General features: G+C 32.4%; 1 protein-coding gene across 2 annotated transcripts in view; it reads right to left on the reverse strand.

Moving 5' to 3' along the window:
• Positions 1-886: 886 nt before the first annotated feature.
• Positions 887-26,474, reverse strand: part of LOC143228896 (bromodomain-containing protein 3-like) — a 29,463-nt gene continuing 3,875 nt past the window's right edge. Inside the window, exons 2-6 of one of the 2 annotated variants that reach the window (XM_076460331.1) lie at positions 16,351-16,432; positions 10,939-10,978; positions 5,704-5,919; positions 3,036-3,182; positions 887-2,190 (exon numbers count right to left, since the gene is read on the reverse strand). In XM_076460331.1, coding sequence (XP_076316446.1) covers positions 2,035-2,190; positions 3,036-3,182; positions 5,704-5,919; positions 10,939-10,977 — 558 coding nt within the window. In that variant the 5' untranslated portion in view covers position 10,978; positions 16,351-16,432 and the 3' untranslated portion in view covers positions 887-2,034. Of the gene's footprint in view, positions 2,191-3,035; positions 3,183-5,703; positions 5,947-10,938; positions 10,979-16,350; positions 16,433-26,474 lie in introns of both variants that reach the window. The other variant, XM_076460330.1, reaches the window with a different exon arrangement.

Consider the following 26,474-nt stretch of genomic DNA (forward strand, 5'->3'; position numbering starts at 1 on the left):
TTTCTTTAACTATTGTCCCTCAAGTAGTGGTACACTTAGACACAACAATATCCTTGTGTCAACCTGAGGTGGTACACTTAGACACAACAATATCCTTGTGTCAACCTGAGGTGGTACACTTAGACACAACAATATCCTTGTGTCAACCTGAGGTGGTACACTTAGACACAACAATATCCTTTGTCAACCTGAGGGTGGGTACACTTAGACACAACAATATCCTTGTGTCAACCTGAGGTGGTACACTTAGACACAACAATATCCTTGTGTCCTCCTGAGGTGGTACACTTAGACACAACAATATCCCTGTGTCCTCCTGAGGTGGTACACTTAGACACAACAATATCCTTGTGTCCTCCTGAGGTGGTACACTTAGACACAACAATATCCTTGTGTCCTCCTGAGGTGGTACACTTAGACACAACAATATCCTTTTGTCTAATATTATTTCTTTTTCATATAGTAAAATTTCAATAAGCTTGAGTAAAAGATAGTCAAGGTTTTCAATCCAAGATGGAAAACAAACAATGTATATTAAAATAACAAAATGCATTCTCACAACAAAACTAAGATATGCATACATAATTCATATCTTTTTTTTTTTTATATACATATTCTGGAATAGCATTCAAGTATTTTCCAGCTGAAATTAAATACTCTAATCCAACTTGAAATATAAAAGTATATTAACAAAACAAACAAGCTACTTTGATGGTATACTTCTTGTAACACTGTATTAATCAAAATAAGAGTACCTCTTTCAGAACCTATCTCAAAATCAGATTTAATCTTACTTTGTAACTTATGTACAACCACAAATACCCAAGAGAAACACACACTAACAGGGCTTGGAAAGTTTATAAAATTGTCACTGCATGGTGAAGAATTTATTTTGTCATTCAAAAAGCAAACTCAACATTCAATATTCTGATTAATGAACCATTTGTTAAGATATCTTATTTATAAGATGCTTTAAGATCACTATCATTTCAAGCTTTAATTGTAAATGTATACATCGTGTAAGGAAGCTTTCTGACTGAAAAATGACACTGGAATAAAATCATTGTTTATCATAACATTTATAAAACATGCTACTTGATGCAGTTTATTCCATACTTTATTATTTGTAACCATGCATTAAGTGAAATGCTAAATGATGAAAGTGTAATTAAATTACGGATATCACAAGTATAGCATTGACTAAACATTTCACAGGTTTTTCTACCAGATTTTTCTGCATCTTGTATGTACTATTTGTTATTTCAAAAGCAACCTTTTTTAAATTCCATAATGTTAGTTTTACAATTTCTTCATCAAATTTCCACATAATGAATGAGCAAAACCAACATGCAGACATGCAAAGGGTTAACAGGCATGCTAGAAAAATAATATTTATATATCAATATAAATGGATGAACAGCACTACACTACATGTTTGACACTTGTAAATTTAGTTGAGAGACAACCTTCAACAATGCACTGCCACTGAAAAAAGACTAATGGCTGGAGAAATACATCACAGTTCTTCCCAAAGAAGGGTTGTTGTATGACAAACTTTCCTGATGGCATAAAGCCAAAGGATGTAACATTTCAAAGAAAGAAGCTATCAGTATTCTGTACATCAAGAGGAAAAACTCACATGCCAGTGTATTTATTCCAGGAATAGACTACAATTCCAAAACCAGAGTTATTACAGAATGATGCCCTCATTTACAAAGTAAAGGTTACAGTTGTAAAACAGAACCCTCTGATTCAGAATATCACTGCAATGAAGTTAAGCATATTTCATGGTAAAATTAACTGAAAAATACCTGAATTTAACAAAATTCACACCAAACATTTGCAAGCTTAATACCAGACGTTAAAATCAACAACTCTTTACATGAGAAAAACGCTCAAATAAACAGCAATTCCATTTAATAACATACCTGTCAAGTTCCACAGTGCAGTTCTCCAATAGCCTTTTGTCCCTTTTGGCTATTTAAAGATGGTCTTAGAAGTTAAAATCCATAAACAGTGGAGTCTGTGCATTATTTACAAGGATGTATGACTTAAGTCAATTTGACTTTGCAATCCTTTGCAGTAGCTTGTTACAATGGAATGTTGGACAATAGTGGTCAAAGCAATCATACCAAGCAAAATCAACAGTGGATGAGGTAGCTCCAAGGGCACCAAAGGACCAGCATCATTCTCATAATATATGATTAAACCTTATTACAACTGAGGAAAATTTACAGAAGATAGACCTTTTCTGATTTTCTGTTTATTACAATTTTCAAAATTCAAAATGTTAAAGCTAAATGAGCTAAACAAACAACACAGATGTTTAAAGAAAAATCCAACTATATGCCATTTATAATTTACACAAGTGTCATCTCAACGAGCTAAAGAAACATTTCAAAATCAGTATACACATCCAAAAAATTTGATATATTACCAATCTTTGAATAAAAACTCCTCAAGTTCCTATGTTCTGTCAAAGCTTATCTGTGCAAATATGGGAAATATATTTCATAAACTCATGCTAAACAATTAAGGCTGACATAGCAAATAGTTATCTTTAATAACAGAACACTTAGTTTAAGAGATTTTATTAATGTGATTACACCAAGTGAATTATAAACCCATGAGTTTAAAACCTGAATGTCTAAACATCATTAAAGGCCACATCTGGTCAACACAAGTAAACTACTTCCAAAACACATTAGCTGTAGATTGTTGTTAGTCTTACTTAAAGAGTACCAGCAAAGATCTTTCTTCTTCATGACATATAAGTAACCTTAGCAATATTCAAATTCTTTGTGTCTTGCTAATAAGACAACCTTTGAAAAACATACTCCTATATTAAACATCAGTTCACATTCTAGCCGTCAAGCAACAGAAAATACATAACTATACAGCAAAATGGTATATTAGTAAATGTTTTCAATATTAAATAATCTTAGAACAATTACTTGGCACCCAAAATAATATCCAAATAGGTACAGTAAGGAGCCTGAATATTCAGCATATGTACACAGCATGTTTATCCTTACCTCTCCTGGTTTATTGTACACGTAGCAATTTGTAAACATGGTTTTGAAGTCATCAACACATTCAGTAGCAGAATAATACCAGCAATTTTCTAGTCTTTTCTTGATAGTTCCAAGATCCATGGGTTGTTGAATAATCTTATGATAGTCCTAATTAAAAACAAGTGGCATTCATTTAGTACATAATAATTCAATCATGCTCTTCCATGTAACTAGTTTCAGAGGCAGAACTCAGCCCAAGGTTCCAGTGTTATATGGCACTAATATATATGTACATACATTCGCACAAATGTATTTTGAAAACTTTGAAGATAAAGTACTGTTAAAACATAATTAACCAAAATCCATTAGTTAAAAATACACTATCTAAGCCTAAAATACAAACCCTGAATGATAATTTGCTCATGCACAGTTTTTGTGAAAATTTAGCGAGGTACAATAATAATAATAATAATGACTTCAATGCTGAATGAGGTGAAGTATTTTTACTCTATTCAAGACAACCAAACATGTAAGACACACAAAAATATAGAAATAAAACTTATCTAAAAACTATGCAATTAATGATCCCAAACCAAAAAAACAAAGTGATAAAAAAGTGAAAAGGCAATAACACTGTTATAACTAGCTAACCTCCATTTACCTATTACAAGAAAGGTTCATTCAATCACTACAGTAAACTTAATGAAACTCACAAATTGGTTTCCAGTGATAAATGTACCCTTACATATCAAATATTAAGAAACTAAGTTAAATAAAAAAAAAAAACTCATTTTATAAATACACTGCATTATTTGTTTAATATAATTCATAAAAAAATTTTGTTTTGAATGGTTCCACATTTAATTTTTGAGCATCTCTGATGAGTAATGCCTGTAAGAAACATTATTATAGAATATGTTTAGAATTATTCTGCCCTAACCCAAAGTACAGGTTTATATGCATTCAGAAATCGTTATGCCTGGAAAACTTATTCATGTTTGTTGCTCACAATGCTTTTCTGTAGGTGATTTTGCTTCTATAATTCTGTGTACCTAGGTCTTTATGGCATTGCAGAAAAAGGGTTAGATTGTTAAGTCACAAATCTTGTTAGCTTTGAACGTTATACAGAACCAATGGCTACAAAATTACTGAAACAAAAACTTTATTTCCTGTTCATGTAAAAGTAAAAAAAGAAAAATCACTAAGCAGTAATTTATGGTTTCTGAGAAAGTGAATAATTTTGTCACTTCTTAAATTAGTCACTTGTTCAGAAAGTTAGTTTGAAATCTAAATCAATATTCTTCTATGAGATGACAGGTAAGGATAATTATTGCCAATGGCAATAACGTATTTACATGACAAGTGTCTTTTCATAATTTGTATTGAACTTACTGCTACTCACACAAACAAAACATCCTCAGTTATTGAAACTAAATCATAATTATTAAATAAACTGAGTGAGAAAATATACTTGAAATAATACTCCCTATATCAGTAAAGGTCTAGACTACAAGGACAAGGTTCTCTTTTCTGTCAGTCAACACTTTTACTGTTCAGTGTTTGATACTACTTTTGTTGCTTCATAGCTTTTAATGTAAATAAATATAAACCACCATTGAATGTTAAACAAGTTAGAACCAATAAAACAAGACTTTCTGATCAATAATAATACACAAAAATCTGTTCAGTGTTTGATGTTACTTTTGTGGCTACATAGCTTTTCAAGTAATTAAATATAAACAACCACCAAATGTTAAACAAGTTAGAAGCAATAAAATAAAACTTTCTGATCAATAATGATAAACAAAAATCCAGTTTCATCTTTCCTAGACATTTTCCACTGGTTAGTTTCACTGTACATCACAGATTGTATATGAACAGACAATAAAATGAATATGCTGTTATAAGAACAAACAAAATTATAGTTCTATTGAAAAATAACTATATGACATACTTATGATGTCAGACATAATAAAAGAACAACTGAAACTTGATCAAAGACTTTTTTTTAAACATTTCACAACAAACTTTTCAATGCTTCACATCTAAGACATTACATAAATAATAAACCAAATAAATGTTTTTTTCCCAAACACAAAATAGATATGTAGACAATTTCATTCAGTTTGGCTAATCACTTAAAGCACAAGAACAAAAATGGGTATCAATCTCACCATAATGGTTACATAACTGCTTCAGTGAGTAAAACTAAACATGTATACATAGTGGAGGAATACTAGACATGCTACAATTCACTGGATATATAAAACTGAACGTTTAATAAATAATAATAAACAAAAATTCAGTTTCATTATTTCAACATTTTCCAATAGTCACTTTCATTGTATATCAGTGTACAAAAAGATGAAAAAAATGAAGGAGTTATACTCTCACTAGAGCAACATTTTAAGCACACACATGCACAAGAGATTTATTTTTCAGTTTTTAAAAATAAATTTCAGAAGAAAATGTTCACAACCTAAAATGTTATCAAAATACTAATTCAAATAATATATTTTCAAGCATAAAAGAAATACTACATAGAAAGTGTGCATGAAAGTGGATACAAGTTTGTTACCCATTTTTAAATGCGAAGGCAAAAAGAATTAGGGAAGGGAATTAGTATTACCTTGCTGCCAGCTTATATGGCATGAACTGTGCAACACCTTAACAAAAAAAAAATACTCACAGGCAAATTCAGTTTAATTGTATCCACAGGTTCATGGAATGGCCAAGCAAACTGGTGTTTCCACACAACTTTCATTACAACCTTAAGGAGATACTGCAATTGGTTGGTGTTCCGATGTGGTTTCTCAAGTGAAGGAACAAAAGGAGGCTGAACTACACCATTCACTGGCTCTGATCCAGTCTCTTTACACATCACTGATGTATCCTTAGTGGCATTCTGATATGGAAGAGCCAGACAAGTACCCTGTATTGATGTGATTTTTAGAAGGGAAGTTTAAATATAGCATTTAATTTCTCAGAACTCCACACTTCTCAGCCATATGTATGGGTTAAATTTCAAATAAACAGCTTTGCATCATTTTCTATAATACAACACCATAATTATACAAACGCAGTCAAAAAATACAAGTTAACTTTCTACTTAAGAATAAACAGAAGTTTCCACATATTTATTTTCTGCTGTTTGTATGTACACATAGGGTTGTGAATAAACATAAGAACTAAATGTGTTACATCATTAGAATGTATCACATACCAACAAATGCATATAGATAATTATTTTCAAAATCAAAATGTGAGACAGTTATCAGGGGTAAAATTGTTCTAAATTTTCAGCAGGACACCTCAAAATTGTCACCGGACATCACCGAAAACAAGAAATCAAGTACAGACAATTGTTATATAAAACAGAATCATTTTATTTATGGCACTGAAACTATTTCAAAGCAAGTGGCAACAAGCCTTGTATCCATGAAAAATGACATCAATCAAACTCGTAGATTTAGCCATTCAACAATAAGACATCAGCTGATGTAGACTCAGTATCTCTATTGTTTCTATGTGTGCGAGTTCCATATGGACTCACAAATCGTCTGTTTTTTTTACTGTCCTTCCACCAGGATTCTACAGACTTGCACAGTAATTCTGTGCTTGCAAGATCACAGGTCTTATTCTTCGCTAATTTTATTGTCATCAAGTCATTAAGAGAATCATTTATTAGTTTGGACTGCCAGTCATCCTTAATAACTGCCATCTTGGAAAATCCACATTCTGGTTCAGCAGATAACACGGAAATCACCTGCATAAGGCATACCAAGGCCAACACTGTTGATTCAGGGAAAGGTTTACCATTCTCAACAGTAATTTGACTTAACATGTGGGCCCACAATCCACTTGCACTACTAGCCAGGGACTCATCTGATATGGCAAATCTTGTGGCTTTGAGCAGTGTTTTGTGCAAGTCAGCTTGACAAGTATCAGCTGAAATGTTGAAACCCTTAGCTTCTAGCAGAGCACCAAAGTGGTCCAATAGTGTCTGGAGCTCACTGTGGCCATAAGATGACAATGCTTCCTTGCTTTTAGGCCAGTTTCTTGGTTCAAAGATTTGAAAGGCACCAATAAAATCCTTATCAAATTCTTCAAATATCTCATTCAGATATGTGACAATTTTACCTATAAAGATGGCAGTTTCTTCAGCCACAGATTGAGCAACTGTCTTTTTTTGTGGCACGTTTTGAGCCTCTGGCCCTTGTCTGACCACTAATAGAAATCACTTTTCCTCTAAGTAACCACTTGCCAGTTTGTTCACATGTTGTGAGCTCTTTAACAATTTTCTGGGATCTCTCAACATGATTCATATTGCCCAGCTTCTCTTTGCAAACAGCAAGTTTGTCAGAAACAATGTTCACAGTAGCAGAATTGTCTTGCATTTTGAGACTAAAAGATGTCAAAACAGGCAGAAGTGCCAAAAGTATGTCCATGTACAGGATGAATTTAAGGCTTGTCAAAGTACTGTATAATCCTGTAGGTTTCTGTCCACGTTACCCTTTGTTATGCAGTTTTACTTGATACAAATGTTCCGCTAAAGCTGGCCAGTTATGAGAAACTGACTCCAGAGTGCGCTCTTTGTAGGCCACCCACTGGGTTCCTGTCTCTCTTGTTGGCTTTACCAGCTTCTTTGAGGCCAGCCCAGTTCTGTGGCAAATTGTCATAAAACTTCCATAGGTTTTCTAAAAAGGTTTGGATACTATCAAGGTAAGAAATGTCCTTGATGGTCTTCTTAATTGCAAGTTCCAATCTGTGATTAACACAGTGGATCCCTATCAAATAAGGTTTTTGCACCTTCAATCTGTTGACAAGTCCTATATTTGTGCCAAAATTGACAGCTGCCCCATCAGCTGTCACGCATACAATTGATTCAAGCCAGTCGGAAAACTTGCCATATATGGACAATGCTGCAAGTACAAAAAATTAGTACCCAATATTAGTTACTTTCTGTAAAAAATGTAAATTTGTACTTTGGAAAATTCAATTGCTCCATTATCTATTACCCTAGTTGTGTTAGGTTAAGCTTCAATTCTGTCAGTGGTAAATACATGGTTCTTCTAGGTTTAAATCAATTGAAAAATGCTTGAGTTTTCACTGATGTATATTAATAATGGAATGACTATGTAAACCTGAATTAAAACACAAATGCACATGAAATATTGTCCATTTTAATTTTTCTTAATTAGGAATTCAGGACAAATCCAGAAAATTCTCATCCCAGATAATTAAGAAACCTTTACCTGAACTAAGTGCAAGTGTTTAGAATCAGCCTTCTCAACTGACTGAAGACACAGGAAGAGGGTTACTGGGTAACAGTCACTGTCCAAGCATCTTACATAGACTATCTCCTGCTCAATGTTGGCAGTGTCTGTTGAGCCGTCAGTCATAATGCCAAAGAATAATGAGGTGTGCAGATGAGATCTGACATTAATTCTAATTGTTTCTGCAATATACTTTGTAAAGATAACTGCTTGTTTGTCATTGGCATAATGTTCTGTTAAGTTCATACCAAAGTTGTGCTCCTGCAGCAACAGAAGCTCTTGAAAAATTGCTGAATGGTTTGGCATTCAAGGCCATACAAAGGGCAGTCCTGAACAGCACAAACAAACAATCTTCCTCAGTCTGGTTAAGTTTGCTCAATTCTTCATCATGGGAGTTAAATCAGGTATTTCTTCTACTGTATTAGCTTGACAACTTAGACTGTGAGTGCAACTGTTTTCATGCCCCTTAACAGCACTTGCTCTCAGGTTGGAAGATCCTGTTATGAAGGTGTTCTTCTGCCTTACACTACTTTGGTCTTATTCCTGACAAATTGACGAAAACATCAGTCCAGTAACATTATTATACTCCAGCTATGGTCGGCCTTTATTCCATTCATACTGGAAACAACAAGCAGACTTAACACCAGTACTAGCAGTAACAGTTTTTGCTGTAACACTTGGGCTTGGGTTTTTTCACTCGATGTTCCATAGTATTGTCTTCTGATTCATTAGTCTTGCTCATGAAGCCAAACTGAAATAGATCATCAGACTTTCCCGCTTTTATACTATCAGACACCATGGTCAGATTGTCATGAATGTTTGGCAGTCACGCGGACTATCCGGGACAGCACGGATAACGCAACTTAAAGAGCCCATTTTGTGAGTGTTCACAAAAGTTTTTTAAAACTTGCTCTTTTCTTTTTTTATTGTCTTAAAATAAATCTTAAATTTTGCAAGTTATTTTCTACTCATTATAGAATATACTTTTAAGCAAAATCTTTGGGCTGTGCATACAAAGCTTTTGCCTCACTTATTTTTTGAGGGGACGTATGTTGTTCGATATGTTAGAATATGACCACCGTCACGATGTCCGGGACAGATGGGAAAGTGCGGGTCAAACTTGATTTTTTAACGGACATGCCCGGCTTTAAATAGAAAATTTTGAACCCTGATTATGTTATCACAATTATAACTTACATGTACAAAAATATCAGCATTCTTTCACAGTTTTACTGAACAACTTTAATAATAATAATAGTTGATTACAGAATGCTTTGCCACATAAGAGGGTTAAAAATCCAAACAAGTCAAAATAGAAGTAATCACAAAAAACAAATAGAAAAGCTCCTTAGAACAAGTTTTCTTTACGATTATCAGCTTTTACATTAGCTAATGACCCCCTCTTTGAGAAAAGGACATTTTTAAGGTCTATCTGATCATCCTAAAATCAAACATGAAAGTTAACATTTTCCACAATGGAAACTATGTTTCTGATAAACATTCATCTCAATAAGCAAACAGCTATTTTCTTCATGAAGTTGTACTTTCTGATTTTGGGATTTGCATGCCATCAACCTTGTGAAAACCTCTAGAATTCACATGAAACACTGGGAAAGTGTAGAGAATGGGTGGAAAAATGTTCTGAAAGGTATCTACCTAAAATACCTTTTCAGGTATGGAAAATGTTAATTTCCAACATGACCATTTACCTCCTCACACAGAGCTAGAATCCCACAGTAAGATGGTAGTGAGATCAGTTCAAAACTTATCTAAATGATATCCCTTCAGCAAGCATCCAAAGGAAGCCCATAGGGTATGACACTCTATAACAAGGGCCCCCCATAAGGAAACACCAATGGAAGACCACATCCCATTCAGGGATACTCTTCACTCACATTTAGGATCAAAAGAAATGAAAGGACAAGCAGAGAATACAGCCCTCGAAAGGCTAACACACAAGTAGTAAAGAGGAAGCTAAGGTGAGACTGTATCTTATGTGCACACATCCTCACAATTCAGAATGAGGACTTTTATGCATGAACATAAAAAGAGCATATGCACAAGGAGATGTGTCGCATTCCTAATGGTGAAAGGCTTTGCTGCATGATGTTTCATCATGCAATAGAAAAAAAAATTCAAGCATTTCACATTAGTTTTAAATGGAGGTTTTCACAAGTCTGATAGGCAAAAAGGTTGACCTCGAGAGCAAAATGGCCATCTGCGTACAGAGGCAAGTGATCATGTAGAAATTAAAAATGAACAAATAAAATACTGTATTCAGCTTGAACACATAAAATATTTATCATGTAACAAGTTTCACTGTACCAAAGTTAAACAATAAAACATGAGGGTAAAAGTAATTTACAACTCAAATGAAACCTACTGTTGAACTATATTTTTTAGAGCTTAATTTATGCTAAAAATATTCAAGTAGTACCAATGTTTCAAAAATAACACAGTTGTTCTTTTACCATTCCAACTAAAATACATGAAAATGAGTAAGTAGAGATACAACAGGTATGTTATATCAAATGAGTTATGACAAAAAGAAATTGAAAATTTTATCCAACTAGAAACACTTTAGAATTATACCATCAATGAAAAATGTAAAAGCAGAATCTCAAGATACAATAAACAAACAAGCTTACCACATCATTATGTCCACTCTCATCTTGTGATCCACCCATCCTAAATACACAAAATTATGTTTTTTCAGAAAGGATGAAATCAAATTAGGATTTACAAAATAATGTCCAATGGCTCTACCAAAACAATGTAAATGAAATAATCAGTTTTATCATAATTACTTTTATATGGCACAATAAAGTGCAACATAACTACCTTCAACTTCTATCACTATAATGAAACAAAAAACAAATGAATAACCGAGGCAGCTACAAACAACATAGCTAACATACCAAATCAATATTTTTATAGCTATAACTTTAATCTATTTACTGTTCTTATTAGAAGATATCTCACACCATAAAAACATTTAAACATTTCATGACCTAATATTCAATGAATGCACTTAAAGGGTGTGTTTTCTAATTTCAAAGCCACATTGAGCTATCTGGTGAGCCCACTGAGGGGAACTGAACTCCTGATTATAGTGTTGTAAAATCCATAGACTTACTGCTGTACTCATGGGAGGGGGGGGGGTTCATTTAAATGAAAAATAAAATTCATCAAGAAACAGTACCATGCTGGACATACAGAATACAATGTAAACTTCATATTTCTCTAGCAATCAAAATAAACAGCTGTATTATAAAGCTTTCTTATCACTGTTGCCAACATAAAAAATGTTATTTGGTATTAAAAGTTGTAAAAATCATAGCTTGTTTGTTTAACTTATTTTCAGTGTTAAATGGTGCAGATCCTAATATTTACATAAGCCAATTTGAGGTAGACAAGTACAAGAAATGCATTTAAACAGACTCAAACTTGTCACAAACACCAAGTTTAATAGTTATTCAATACCAGTTGAGAAAATTTCCACCAGGAAACATGATAAAAAATGTGGAAAAAAATGCTAAAAGCATATTTATTTTACAATATTACCATAAAATATTTTATAAAACACAGCAAAATATAAACACTACCATTGTTATTTTATCATAACAAGGCAGAAAAAAAACTTTTAGTTGAACCTTCCTTCGATATTTTTGTTGTTGTGAGTAACAAGATCCAAGTGTTGCACCTTTAAGATTTAAACAAGTCATCTTATTATAAAATAAAGGGGTCATTCCATGTCAAATCATCCAGATTTTAGGAAATTTTCCAGGTGACCCCCTCAGAATGCCTTGAAAAAATTCACGTGTGCTCATGTACCCATATAATGAAAATTTGCCAAAGATTAGATATCTGTAATAGTTTCTGATTTACAGCCCTAAAATTTATTTTTTTTTATTTTTGGCAAATTCATTTTCGGCAACTTGGCTGCTTAAAGCTAGAGTAATGGTGGCAGAAGGCTGAAATTTGTTACACTTGCTGAATTAATCTCACAGAATTCAAAAATGGTCTCAAATCAAGTTTATCTCTCTTGAGAATTTCATAGTGAGGCTGTATAATCACCTGAAAACCCAAAATCATAAAAAACTTTGATTTATTTAACAAGCCATAGCTCTAACACTTAATGTGATGCAAAGCTGAACTTTGTTTACACATGTCCTATAACGTATCAGTTGATAAATCATCAATTGTTGTATTTAAAAGCCTGTTAGATCTCCTGTAAAAATATTTAGTTGCATGCAACTTTTTATGAAATAGCTAAAAATAGCCCTACTTCAGGCCACATTTTGACCATGTCACCAGTTATTCAGCCTTTTCAGATTTTTACCATATATTCTTACATCTCTGAATATGATCTACAAAAAAATATCAGGATGGTGTTCAACCTACTTTTTGAGTTATAGTTTTTTAAAGTATCCTCTGACCATACATTTTTTAACTTGAAAAAAAACACTTCATTCCAGGTGTGTTACTGTGTGCAGATATATCCATACAATTTTGAAATAATTTATGAATACCATTGAAATATTCTAATCATATATTCTACCATCTCTGAACACGATATTAAAAAAAATCAAGGTCGTGAAAAATAATAAATTATCAAATTTTAAGTGTCTCTAATATGAACCATTGGGTAAAGGACCACATTCAGGGCATTCAGTTCTTTCTTGTCAATCAGGAATCAGTCCTGCAGTAAAGTTTGATCTATTTGAGCACTATGAAAAATACAAAACTGTGGCAGGTATTAGGTCACATCATAGCTTTATTCTACCAACAAATTGTATATGAGAAGGTGATGATGTGTACACAGTTGTAACTGTTGGTAGTAGCAGTGAAAGTGATGCTGCAGCAGCTCAAATAGGGTCTAATGATAGCAATGACAGTTATCAGCCAGGGAAATATGTGGTATGCATATATGGTCATGAATGGTTGTGTGAAACATAAAAGATAGATCAGATGAACATTCCAATGTGTTGGTGTCATTTATGAAGAAATCAAGAAACAAATTGTTCTCGTAGCCTGGAAGGTCACATAAAGATGAAAGCTGGATTCCTATCCAACATATTCTTTGTCTGATAAGTGCACCTACCGTGCAAGGCAGTATTGCTCGCCACTATGTTTTAAGTCAAAGTGATCTCAACATAATCAAACTCGAATTTCGGAAATTTATTCAAGCTGACTGAACAAAGCAATGTTTGATGCTGTTGAGGCTAATTTATCACCAAAGCAGTTTTTGAAACATTTCATAGTCACGATTATTTCAGTTTGGTGTGACTATAATCTTTCTCAGTTATCCCCTGTTGTAGCACTGTGCTTTTTGTGTCTGATTTATCTTTGTATTTATTATATTATGAATCTTAAACTCAGCCATACCTGCATAACTGTAATGCATACATAATATATTTGCATTGCCATGTGATCTAACTAGTTATGCCAATAAACAGAAACGAATTAATTCTTTCTTGTTTCTTACAACTTCATTATTTAACATTGTGACAGGCTGGTTAGAATATTTCAGTGGGATTCATAAAATTCTGACAGGTATTTTTCAAAATCGTATGGATATATTTGCACACAGTAACACACCTGAACTGAATTTGTTTTTTAAATAACAAACGTCTGGTCAAAGGATACTTCAAAAAATTATAACTCAAAAAGTAGGTTGAACACCATCCCGATTTTTTTGTAGATCATATTCAGAGATGCAAGAATATATGGTAAAAATCTGAAAAGGCTGAACAACTGGTATTTTTAGCTAAATCAAAAAAAGTTGCATGCAACTACATTTTTTTACAGGAGATCTAATAGACTTTTAATTACAACAATTGATGATTTATCAACTGATATGTTATAGGACATGTGTAAACAAAGTTCAGCTTTGCATCACATTAAGTGTTAGAGCTATGGCTTGTTAAATAAATCAAAGTTTTTTATGATTTTGGGTTTTCAGGTGATTATACAGCCTCACTATGAAATTCTCAAGAGAGATAAACTTGGTTTGAGACCATTTTTGAATTCTGTGAGATTAATTCAGCAAGTGTAACAAATTTCAGCCTTCTGCCACCATTACTCTTTTAGCTTTAAGCAGCCAAAGTTGCCCAAAAATGAATTTGCCAAAAATAAAAAAAAAATTAAATTTTACAGGGCTGTAAATCAGAAACTATTAGAGAAATTGATCTAACCTTTGGCAATTTTTCATTATATGGGTAGATGAGCACATGTGAATTTTTTCAAGGCATTCTGTGGGGGTCACCTGCAGCCCCCCTGCATGAGTTGACATGGAATGACCCAAAGGCTAATGCTTTTCATTACTACTTCTATTTTATGTAAAGACCAAGACTTGAGATGAATTATGTTGTGTACCTGCATGTTGCCTGTTCTATATTTCCTTATTATTTTTTATTAATACACTAGAAATAGTAATATTATTTATTCATAAATGTAACAAAAGATTTGTTAATATTACAATAATCTTTCTGCAATGATTGGCTTAAAATACAATGGCTAAATAATAAAGAAATAGATAAATTATGCTAATCTCGTACAGTTTACTTTGTGATTAAACACAAAGTGACACAATGGACTATTTGTGCTCTGCCTACCACCGAACACTGAAACCTGGTTTCTAGCACTGCAAGTCCACAAACTTACTACTGTGTCCCAGGAGGCCTGTAAAGTTGAACTTCAAAATTAGTATGCGCATAATAAAACTAACAATTATAATTAAATTTAATGTAGTCATTGTATCATTCAATAACAATTATACTCTAATTAATGAATATTCTATTTGTAAAACTTATCAATGGAAAACAAACAGTACAAAGAAGAAAAATCAACACTGACAATACTAAACAGACTTATTTCTCCTATACATGAACAGAGATTCAATTAAACCATTATTTGTTTGTTTTTAATTAAATACAAAGCTACACAAAGGTTATCTGGATCAAATTTAAAGAAAGTCCATAACAGAAATCTACAAAATTTGTAATTTTGGGACAAGGACAGAGGGTGTCTTACAGTTGAAAGTTGAAAACACAGATTCACTACAACTGTTTCTTACTTCTGCTTATTTTAAGCACAAGGTCAAAATATACACCAACCACTGGTTCTAGGCATAAGGTCAAAAGCCTACTGTGACTTAATTTATAATTCCTACAACCATCCACTTGAAAACTGTGGTTCAATTTAGATAAATGCCAATGACTTTAACAAAATTCAATCTCTCTCTCTCTCTTGTAACATCTTTGTTAGTTTTAGCAACCTTTTATGTTTACTGTAATAAATTTAATACATCACAGTTCATCATCATGTTTATTTGAACCAAACAGATCAATAAAACCATGAAAAGATAATGTAACATTTCTACCAACAAATTATTAATGTTCTTAATCAACTGTAAAGAAAGTGAAAGTAGCAAATACAATAGAGTAGCTTCCCTAAAATGAGATCACACTGGTCACATACACCCAGAAGCATGATCTTTGGTACTGTGCATCAAAAGCACAAGTGTCATGTCCTAGTACTATAGTTTCTAATAAACCTTCTAATCACCACTTAGTTTTTTCAGATTTTTTCCCCATTGACACCACTATGCCACATTCACTTGGACAGTTCCACTGTAATTCCTATATTAATATTAAACCATGAATGCTAACTGACAATGTTTTCATGCAGCTAAACCTCCACCCACTTATATAGCTTGTTTCACAACTCTCCTTTTTCATTTTAACACTAAGTTCAACTTCAATATTTTCAGCACTCAGTAAAATTCAAATAACCTTCATTGACAGAAATATTTCATAGTGATCCAGCTGTTTTGTTGCACCTTTATTATGAAAGCAGATTTCAACAGTTTATGATTTTAACTGTGTTATTTTTTGCAACAAAAAACCAAGATGTCACTGAAAAAAAATATAGAAATATAGGACAAAACCAATACATTACCCAAAGAAAGAAGTCTGGAAACCTAAGTATCAATCTCTAATATTACTATTTCTTAAGATTTGGTTTAACAATACAAATGTTAACTATTTTATACTCACTTAAATATGTTCAGTGCTTCGTATCTTGAAATCAGGTATTATTACAATATTCCCCAAGGCAATGAAATACTACACCTGCAAGCTGCAGAAAAAGAAAGTTATTATATATAACATCAAAGACCAACATTACACAACAGAAGAAAACCAACAAAAAAGACAAAAACATTCTACGAAAAGAAACAAAAAATTACAACAACCAAACTACCTTAGGTCATTACTGAAATCAAAAACTTTCTTTTAAACTAAACCCACATCACGTTAAAGCGACTAGTTTTAAAATAAACCCATATTATGTTAATCCGTGATGATGAGAAAACCCACTTGTAGAGAAAAACATATGTAAAAATGGCTGGTATGGGCAGAGAAAACTTTTTTATGTAGAGGAGCGAACAACGTTTCGACCTTCGATGACCAAAGAAGGTCAAAACATTGTTCACTCCTCTACATAAAAAAAGTTTCTCAACCCATACCAGCCAGTTTTACACATATATTTTTCCATATCATGTTGAAGGAATTAGTTTTCAAGTCAAGTGAAAAAAGATATACTTTGTCTAGAATAGTTTCAGTTAATTTTGTTTTTTACATAGTCATTACCATTACCTCCTAGTTAAAAAAAACAACATACATTTCCATTTATTATGAGCCCCCCCCCAAAGAATTAAGGGATTTGCTTTATTTGTATATTTTGCTTAAAGAATTGAGCTACTAAACATTAGTGTCCCACACACATCCATAATTAAACAAAATTAAAATCTAAACAAGTTTCTAGCATTTCTGAAATGATCACTGCACTGAATAATAACAACAAAAGAACCAGATGCAAGTCAGAAATAACTATCACAGAACTTTTGTTTACCATGTTTAACACTATGATGTTTAAGTAAACAAAATTTCAAAGCCGTGATACCTATCATTTTTGAACAAGAAAACAAACACAAACTAACTAAAATTCACAGATATGTAATTTTTCAACTCAGTACTTTCACTAACATAACTTACTGAAATTACAGATGTTAAATTTTCTTAACCTGGAAGTGTATTTTAGTTAAATACTCACCTATCCGTATCACAAAGAGCTTTTTATAACATCTGTGCACCAAGTTGTAATTTATTCTATGTCATGAAACTTGTATAATAAAGCTCCTATTCATACAAATGTCTGTGCATCTTGCACCATTCTGTTTAAATTTCACACAAAGCTACACAAGGGCTATCTGTGCTAGCCATTCCTAATTTAGCAGTGTTAAGACTAGAGAGAAGGAAGCTAGTCATTACAACCCACCCTCAACTCTTGGGCTACTCTTTTACCAAATAGTGGGACTGACTGTCACATTATAATGCCCCCACAGCTGAAAGGGTGAGCATGTTTGGTGTGACAGGGATATGAACCCACGACTCTCAGATTACGAGCCGAGTGCCTTAACCACCTGACCATGCTGGGCCAGGAAGGAAGGATAGCACATGTTGCAAAATGAGCATGTACTTGAAATACATATTTGGGTTAAGAAAACATCAGCTTCCGAAATCTCATCTCTATACACCAGAAAGAACTAAAATGTTGCTTAATAGTTTTGACTTCTAATATCTACACAATCAGTATGATTTTCAGTAAAAATGTTATAGCACTGTTAGACATTAAGAGTGCACATATGATATTCAAATGGACAACTTAAAAAAGAAATTGCAGTTTAAATATTTTAAAATACTTGACATTATCTGATGCATTTTAAATAAAGCTTATGCTTTTGAAAATTTACAAGGTAGCAAAACATTTTCACAACAATGCAGCAATATTGTATGTTTTGCAATAAATTATAGCCTAAATAATGTGTTTAGATTGTTTACAGTGTAACAATCTGTTATTTCAATTACTTAATGAATAAAAATACATAACTGATCAGTAGTTATAAGACTTCTAAGACGTGTTGACATGGGCTTTTCGCCAACCTCCTTCAATGTTATAGAAATGGAAATTGAAAATATTTTTAGAAAATCTATACACTCTGAAAATATTAAAAGACTATTTTAATTACAATATGTAACTTTATCATTAAATTTTTTATTAGGGCAATACTGATATTTTTCAAACTTGAATACCATGCGAAACCAAAAAGGACAAAGGTCGACTAACTTTCATATAAAGTACAAACTACAAGTTCAATGATTTTCAGTGGTAAATTGTTTTCCCAGAAGTTTCAAGGTATATTACAATGATTTTTTGTTTTCTTTACTTTTTAAACATAAGAAGACTTGATTTATATTGCAAACTTTATGAAATTTACTTACATATCAACATATAGACCAGTGGTTTCCAACCTTTTTTATGCCCCTCACGTCTAAAAAATTTTAATATGTTCTTGCACCCCTCACAGTAATTTAAGAATAAAGGTGAAGGTGACCAAAACAAATTTTTATAATTAGTTTTTAATGATATTTAAACAAAAACGAAACATTTGAAAAAGAAAAAATATTATAACATACTAAAATATGCACAAACCCTACATGGCCCACAAAAAAATAAATTTTCATCCATGCATGAAGTGAAATTTCTATGAATTTGAAATGTTCAAATGTTCATAAGCCAATTTAAATTTAATGACTCTTTTGTTCCTGTTTATTTCTTGCGAGCTTTTCAAAGCGTGGCACTTTGTTGCTGATAGCAATCCGCAAGTCTGCCTGTGCACCCAAGCGATTTCTAGATTTTGTCTTGATTGACAAAAGAGCACTAAATCCAAACTCCAAAGTATGTCATCGCGCGAATGGGATGAGCACATTTAGTGCTTTTTAACAAAGTCTTGGAAACATGTCCATTGCCAAACACCAATATTGTTCCAAAGTTTTGCTTTCAAACTGCATTTCAAGAACTCAATTTCTGTGTAGTTCGATAAGATCTTCTTCATCATCCAATATCTTATCCATATTGAAGGAGTATGGATTCATATTCCATTCTTCAGAAGTTTCTAGTTCTCTTTCAAAATATCCATCAAATGACTTTGATAGTATTTCCAAATGATCCACAATTTCTTCACACACATGGAACTAGGGACTCATCCTCACCTACCATTTCTTCGAGTGATGGAAAATTTGAAAGATTCCCTCTTTTAACTCGTTGACACCAAAAATGTAACTTTTCTTTGAAAGCATTTAACTTTTTGCAGCATTTCAATATGTTTATGTTTGTTCTTGAAGAGATACACTCAGGTCATTCATACAAGTGAAAATATCACTCAAATAGGCTAGCATTTGGTTGAATTCTTATGATCCTATTTCTCCGGGCAGATCATAGTCATTTTCCTTCAGAAAAGTTTTGACTTCTTCTCGCAGTTCAAAGAAGCACGTTAAAGCTCTCTCACGTGACAGCCAGCGAACTTCTGTGTGGAAAAGCAAAATTGAATGCTCACTTCCAAAATCTTCACAGGCGACTTGAAGAGGCAGTGGTTCAGAGCACAACCCCTAATCCAGTTGATGATCTTCACAGAAGTGTCAAGGGTGTTTTTGATGCCAAAGCATGTCGATGAAGAAAACAGTGAGTTTCTTGCAAGTGCAGAATCTCTTGTTTCATCAGTGCAAAAAATCCTGATTTATTTCCTAACATAGCAGAGGCATCATTGGTACACACAGAACCGATAATTCAGATATCTAAATCATATTTCGCAAAGAAGTTCTTCACACACTGGAAGACATCTTTCCCTTTTGTGGTTGTTTTCAGATCTTCACAGACAGGAAATCTTCCATCGTGGCACCATCATGGACATACCTCACTAGCGCGATACGTTGACTGCAATTTGCAACATCAGTTGTTTCGTCCAATTGGAGAGATTTTCAAAGGACTAGCCCTGATATGTGCAATAACTTGGTCCAAAATGTCCGAACTCAAATCACCAATTCAGTTTTGAATAACATCATTTGATAACAGCACTAATTTAAGCTTGTTTGAGGCTTCTTTTCCCAGAACAATTGTTGCCATTTCTAATGGACATGATTTTATCACCTCTTCTGCAATTGCATAGGGCTTCTTTGATTTGACTACTTTATACACCACATGGTATGAAGCCATCAGTAGTGGTTTGTCAGCAGATATAAAACCTAAATTTGGAAGGGTTGCTCGAGAATCAAAGTGGGCTCTTCTACCTTTCAACAATTCAACATCACGGCCTGCAAGAGCTGCTCCACCATGCCGGCTGTTGAAGTGTTCCTGCAGCTTAGATGGCTTCAAATCTGCATTTGAAAGAACAGCATCACAAAGCATGCACTGGGGTTTTTGCAGATCCTCAGTTGTTCCGATGCAAGTGAAACCAAACTTCACATAATCATCATTCCATTTCCTTTTCTTTGACATAATGAAGTTTTTTTGCATGAACACAGAATCAACAATGCACTGACTACCATAGCATCATGCATGGGTTTATATACTCTGCAAAACTTTCTAGAACATTCTCAAATATACGTCACATGACGTCATTAATTAATTCTGAATATTTCTGGAAGTTTCTGAAGTCACGAGCATGTGAATACATAACAAATAAATAATAGACACTTTAAGACGGCATCCACGAATGTAACTGAATTAGTTGTGCCAAGTATTTAGGTCATGTTTATGTTTCATGTGTTGTTTGTTTACAGTTGTACATTAAGATTTCGGTCTGCGCCTGTGACGGCAGAAAAGATAGTTTATCGTAACAAGGTAAAAAGCTGCATCTGTAACAAGAAAAATAAGAAAAAAATCGAACGTAATTTTTTAATATATAGGACAGTATCCTTAATATAAAAACAAAAACAAAAAAAACTGAAATGTTATCTCACACTCCCTGGAACGCTATCTCGCACCCCTGATTGGGAACCACTGGTGTAGACCATTTAGCACAAAAAGTACTAGCACAATCATTAGATTTGACACAGTTGTTTAATGTAAACTACTATTAAATTTTATGGTTCGATGAATCAGTAAAGTAAAACCTAAATCTAAATACCAAACATTTGTTATTTGCATCAAATCTGACAACAGACAATAATACTGAAGAAGAGGCGACTGACAGGAAAGAAGTAGATGGGTTTGTGTGCATAATTTGTAACACTGGTCTGTCCAAAACCTATCAATAATTATTCAAAATGTCTCTTAATAGTTTTCAATGGAGAGCTTTGAAACTGTGTGTAATGAATTTATGAGGGAAGGCATACAATCAAATATTTTTGTATTTTTGAATATTTTTAGTTTTCTTTCAATTTTGACAACCAATACAACCTGGATTACTTCAGAGCCTGTCTTCTACAAATTTAGTTCATGATGTGTGAATTTTGGTTTTAACATGGTATACAAGTGAAAGATATTGAAATGCACACAACTTAAAAAGGCAGGCCATATGCATGAAAAATAATCCTAAAGTTAGCATTAACCTAATAAACTCCACAGCAACAAAACCAGTTGAGATTTTCCAAAATGCCAATTATGAAATTTTTAAGCAAATAAAATGAGAACTGTCTTCCAGTTAACCTTTTTCAGGACTTCATGTTCATTGCAAAAAGCTACAAGGGAAAGCACTAAAAGGAACCACATGGCAAAATTTCTAAAACATGATCTCAACAAGCCAGGAGAGCCAAGGTATGTTGGAAGTCAATACTTTTCCCTTGGACTCTATTTAATCAGTTTTTGTTTTTTTTTAACTAAAAATAATACATATAATGCTGGATATTTGGCAAAAATCATCTACCAGCTTGGAAGAATATCAAATAACACTACATAACACAAATTTTGTTCCTTGATAGTGCGTGTTATTTCTTAATTGCTTATGTTGTAAAAGTACAGAAGATGGCCTTTATTCCCTTCAAACTTTGCTTTTGTGACCTGTATAATGAAATTTAGAAATTAACCTATTTTCTATGTAAAAAACTGGCAGATTTGCACATTTTCATTTACATAAGGTCTGAATAAAACAACATATGAATCAAAATTTACATGTATTTGTACTAAAGTTATACAAAAACGTTTAGAAGTGAGTAGTTTTGAGATTTGCGACTGTAATGTAAATCACTTTCACCTAACAGCCCCCAGGTTACAAAAGCAAAGTTTGAAGAGAAAAATAGGTCTTTTTCATTTACTTTAGGCTTAAGCAATTTGGGAAATAACACTTTCTGTCCAGGAACAAGAAATAGTAAGAAATTTTGTTACACAGTGTAATGATAAAATATTAGAAAAATGATTAGGTAGAAAAAAAAGTGTGACAAATCATACTGTGGGAGATGTGCAAGATGAAAGACTGATGTTAGTAGATTATTGTCATGAATAATTTAAATATTTTATATTCACACTTTGTAAACTATCCTTTTCTTTATGTCAGAGAAAACCTGTCCAATAAATTTATGGGAATGAAAGAAGACAAAGACATTATTTTATCACATAATGGTAAAAACTGGGTTTTATAAGAATTGATATTTCACTATAAAATGTTGGCATAATGAAGGTAAGAATATATCAATATGCAACATAAAACCACAATGCTTCCAGAAGTTCACAACTTATACCTTTAAATGTTGCAGCAACAATCACCGTCACAACACAAAATTGTTAGCTGGATATAATCCAATATTGAAGATGGTGGAAGAGTCAGTGATGGGAAATAAAATACACTCCTTTGTAAAAAAGAGCACCAGAAACACAAAGCCTATGGAGTGTGACATCCAAGAAGTGGGGAACAGCTCTCTGTGGGACACTGCATTTATCTCAAGCAGGGAATACTCTTTGTCCAACAATCATAGTCACAAGTATCTTTTATTAGATGCTAACATGTTACTACCAAATGGCAAATTAATGTTACATTATCATAAAGTCAGGGTGCAATACACAATGGTGCAATATGGCTAGAGTTAAATATTAGGTGCAAGGAGTAGCATTCTATACTTGTGTTACATGGTAAACTCAAGACCCATAAGATGGACTTAAATGCTGAGAATAGTTTCACTCACATTTAAGTGCACTTTTCAATTTTTATTTTTTTTTATTTTTCTGTCCTTTGAAAAGGATTTTTCCTCAGAAACTAACATCCCATTTACTGATTTTCAAGCTTTTTTCATTTATTTTCCATTTACTTTTTGAAACTTATATCTCTTGGACAGCTACAAAAATCTTCAACAAAAACACACAAGATAACTTGAGGTAAGCCTGTAACAGTTCACACAGCTAGAATGGGTAACAGAAAACTAGAACAAATCAAATATACAATAAAGGAATGCACATTCAGTACAAAACAACCACAATTTGAAATTTGTTAAGAATTATTAGCAAAGGTATCTTGTTGATGTATGAAATTGTTTTTTTTGTATCACAGTGGTTGTAAATGTATTTTTTTTAATTAAGTTCACCAAATTAAATGGTCATGAAATCAGATAAGCTTACTTAAGCTTATCAGACATGGTAAGCAATGGTAAAATATTTTAATATTTTTTTATCATCTGCATGATCACCCATTCAAGCAACATGAATAAAACTGTCACAATTTTTAAATAAAAACACTAATACTGTTATTAGTGATAAAACATGTTTTCATTAGTTATCAATTTGACTTACACATGATTAATGAAGGATAACTTCATGTTATAAAAAGAGACATAGCCATTAGCCATCTGCAAAGTGGGAAATACCCAAACTGTCTCTAAAAAAAAAAAAGTAAAGATTTTGCCAAAATACTTTTTTTATTTAATCTGGAAAATATTTCCTTTGCAAAATATGCAAATGGAAAACAACATATATCTATCATAATAAATAAATGGTAAATTAAAAATTACTTTCCAAAAATCCAAATTTTCTAGCTGAAAGTATAAAAAGTTTAAGAAATCTAGTAAGTTCTCAAGAGTATAAACTGGAAAGCTGCTTTTTTCTTTCATAAATACATATTTTTTTGCTTGACATTTGTACAACCACACATGGACAAATGCTGGTAAGAACACAGTACTAACTGACTAGTCAAATATAATTTATGAGCTCACAGATTTAAGTAATCTGTGAATACCAATACTTTCCCAGCTCTAAACAACGGTAGTACAGTGTCCCACTGCTAGCCCACATAGTGTTATGTTGGATACAGTTTTTGTTATTATTTTTAATTGGCACCAATAGGGTTCTCTTCCACTGCAAACTCACTGCATATAGCTATTAGGTTGAGGAATAATTGGAGCGTTTTAAACAATTTCATTCAAGCATTACATGCAAGACTATACAATACTTCAATGCATGAACACATTACACCCAAAACATTTATTATGATACTTTATTTCATGTAATACCTAGGTATATAGTATGCATTGTTCTAAACGAAATTGCAAGAAATTAAATGCGAAAAGCAGATGGTGTCGAAAATGCTCGATTTTGTCCACTTGACAGTCCATTTAACGAGCTGAAAATGAAAGCAAAAATTAAAGACATATGAAAATCAAACACACCATCTATTAGAGCAAACAATTATCTACCAAATGACGAAATATTTTGCGAAAGTGTTTCATTTATGAATATATTTGTTTAACTTGAGAAAACGCTCACGAATTATTCCTCAACCCAATATATAAATATTGCACATAGCAACAAACAAGTGTGTACATAAACAATGTGCTTTTACTTAAAACATGAAAAACATTGTTATTGTTCGACATAATATAATTTTAAACTACTTGTATTTTATTTCATTTATGTGGATTACCTATAAATTAAAAAGGGTTTCAATCTAATATAAACTAGAAGTTTATCAATAAATTACAAAAATTACTATTTTGAAAGGTTTATTCAGTCAGGTGTTAAAAATCTACCCTCTGTTACAACCCTAGCAATAATTAACTTTTAGCTTTTCTAAGAACGTTAGAAAACAAAATTAAGTTATTAAAATCTCCAACAAATAAAAACCTTTTATTTCTTAAAAAAACATACATATACTTTACGTTCAAAAGGTACAAAGTCATAAGTATATCAAATATATTTGTAGAAGCTACATAATCTGTAGAAAGTTCATTTGCAAGCTTAAAATGTTTTCATTCAGTTTTTTTTAACAGTAAACTAAACCTTAGATAAAAAAGATAAATATATTCAATTCACTTTGGTGTGAAAGTAAATAATTTATAACACAGCATTTCAAAATATCTCTTATTATTAACAAAGTTCCAGTAAATACCCTTATATCATAGTTTTCCCATTTGAAATACAGCTCTATTTCATTTTGAAAGCTCCTGACATTAAAATATGAACAATTAATTTCTGGAACTAGCATTCACCTTTAACATTTACATATCTTTAAAACTACTACTCAACCTGTGCTTCCAATATCTTTATTCAAATTTTCTTGTTGTCCTAGCTATCCTACTAATTTCCTCAGCATTACACAAGTTTTAAACTGTTTTAACTCTTATTATGACCAGTGATCACCTTTTCAGTAATGCTTACACACTAGCATATCAAATTTCAAAATGTACATAAAATAACTGTTATAAATATTTCAAATTAAAATGTTTCAAGTTTGATTTCTGCACAGCTTTTAATGATATTGTCTACAAACAATCACCCTTTTTTTTCTTAATTTCTCTGCATGGGATTACATTTAGTCAGAAAATGTCATCCCTAAAAAACACTTATCCATGTTTTGTTTCTCATGTGATTTAGTTTTCTGTCAGTGATTTTACTTTAGTGTCATGTGACAAGTCTTTTAACATGTCAGAGTAAGTGGGTTGTACAGTAATAAGTCTTAGTTTTGAAAACAGATGAAAGACAACTTGATACAAAAGATTCTTGTCTCATCTTGTGTGTGTGCATTTTTTTTTTATAGCAAAGCCACATTGGGCTATCTGCTGGGTCCAATCTATGTCAGTGTAAAGAAAATAATGTGGAATATGGACTAATTTAGTAGCCCATCTAGGATTCTGCAAAATACAAATGAATTGTCCTTCATCCTTTTCATGATAGGTCATAGGTCAAAGGCCACATCATTACATTTGTTGACTTGCATTCAAAATTTTAGTGAACCAATATTTTATTAAATTTATATCAGTAAGTTGGAATAAAATTGTAGATAATTCAAACTTTAATATTACATGTGTCAATTTCTTAATTTAAAAGTAAATATCAAAAGAATACACCTAAATATAGATTT

The sequence above is a fragment of the Tachypleus tridentatus genome, chromosome 10 (assembly GCF_004210375.1).
Source record: "Tachypleus tridentatus isolate NWPU-2018 chromosome 10, ASM421037v1, whole genome shotgun sequence".
Taxonomy (NCBI): Eukaryota; Metazoa; Arthropoda; class Merostomata; order Xiphosura; family Limulidae; genus Tachypleus; species Tachypleus tridentatus.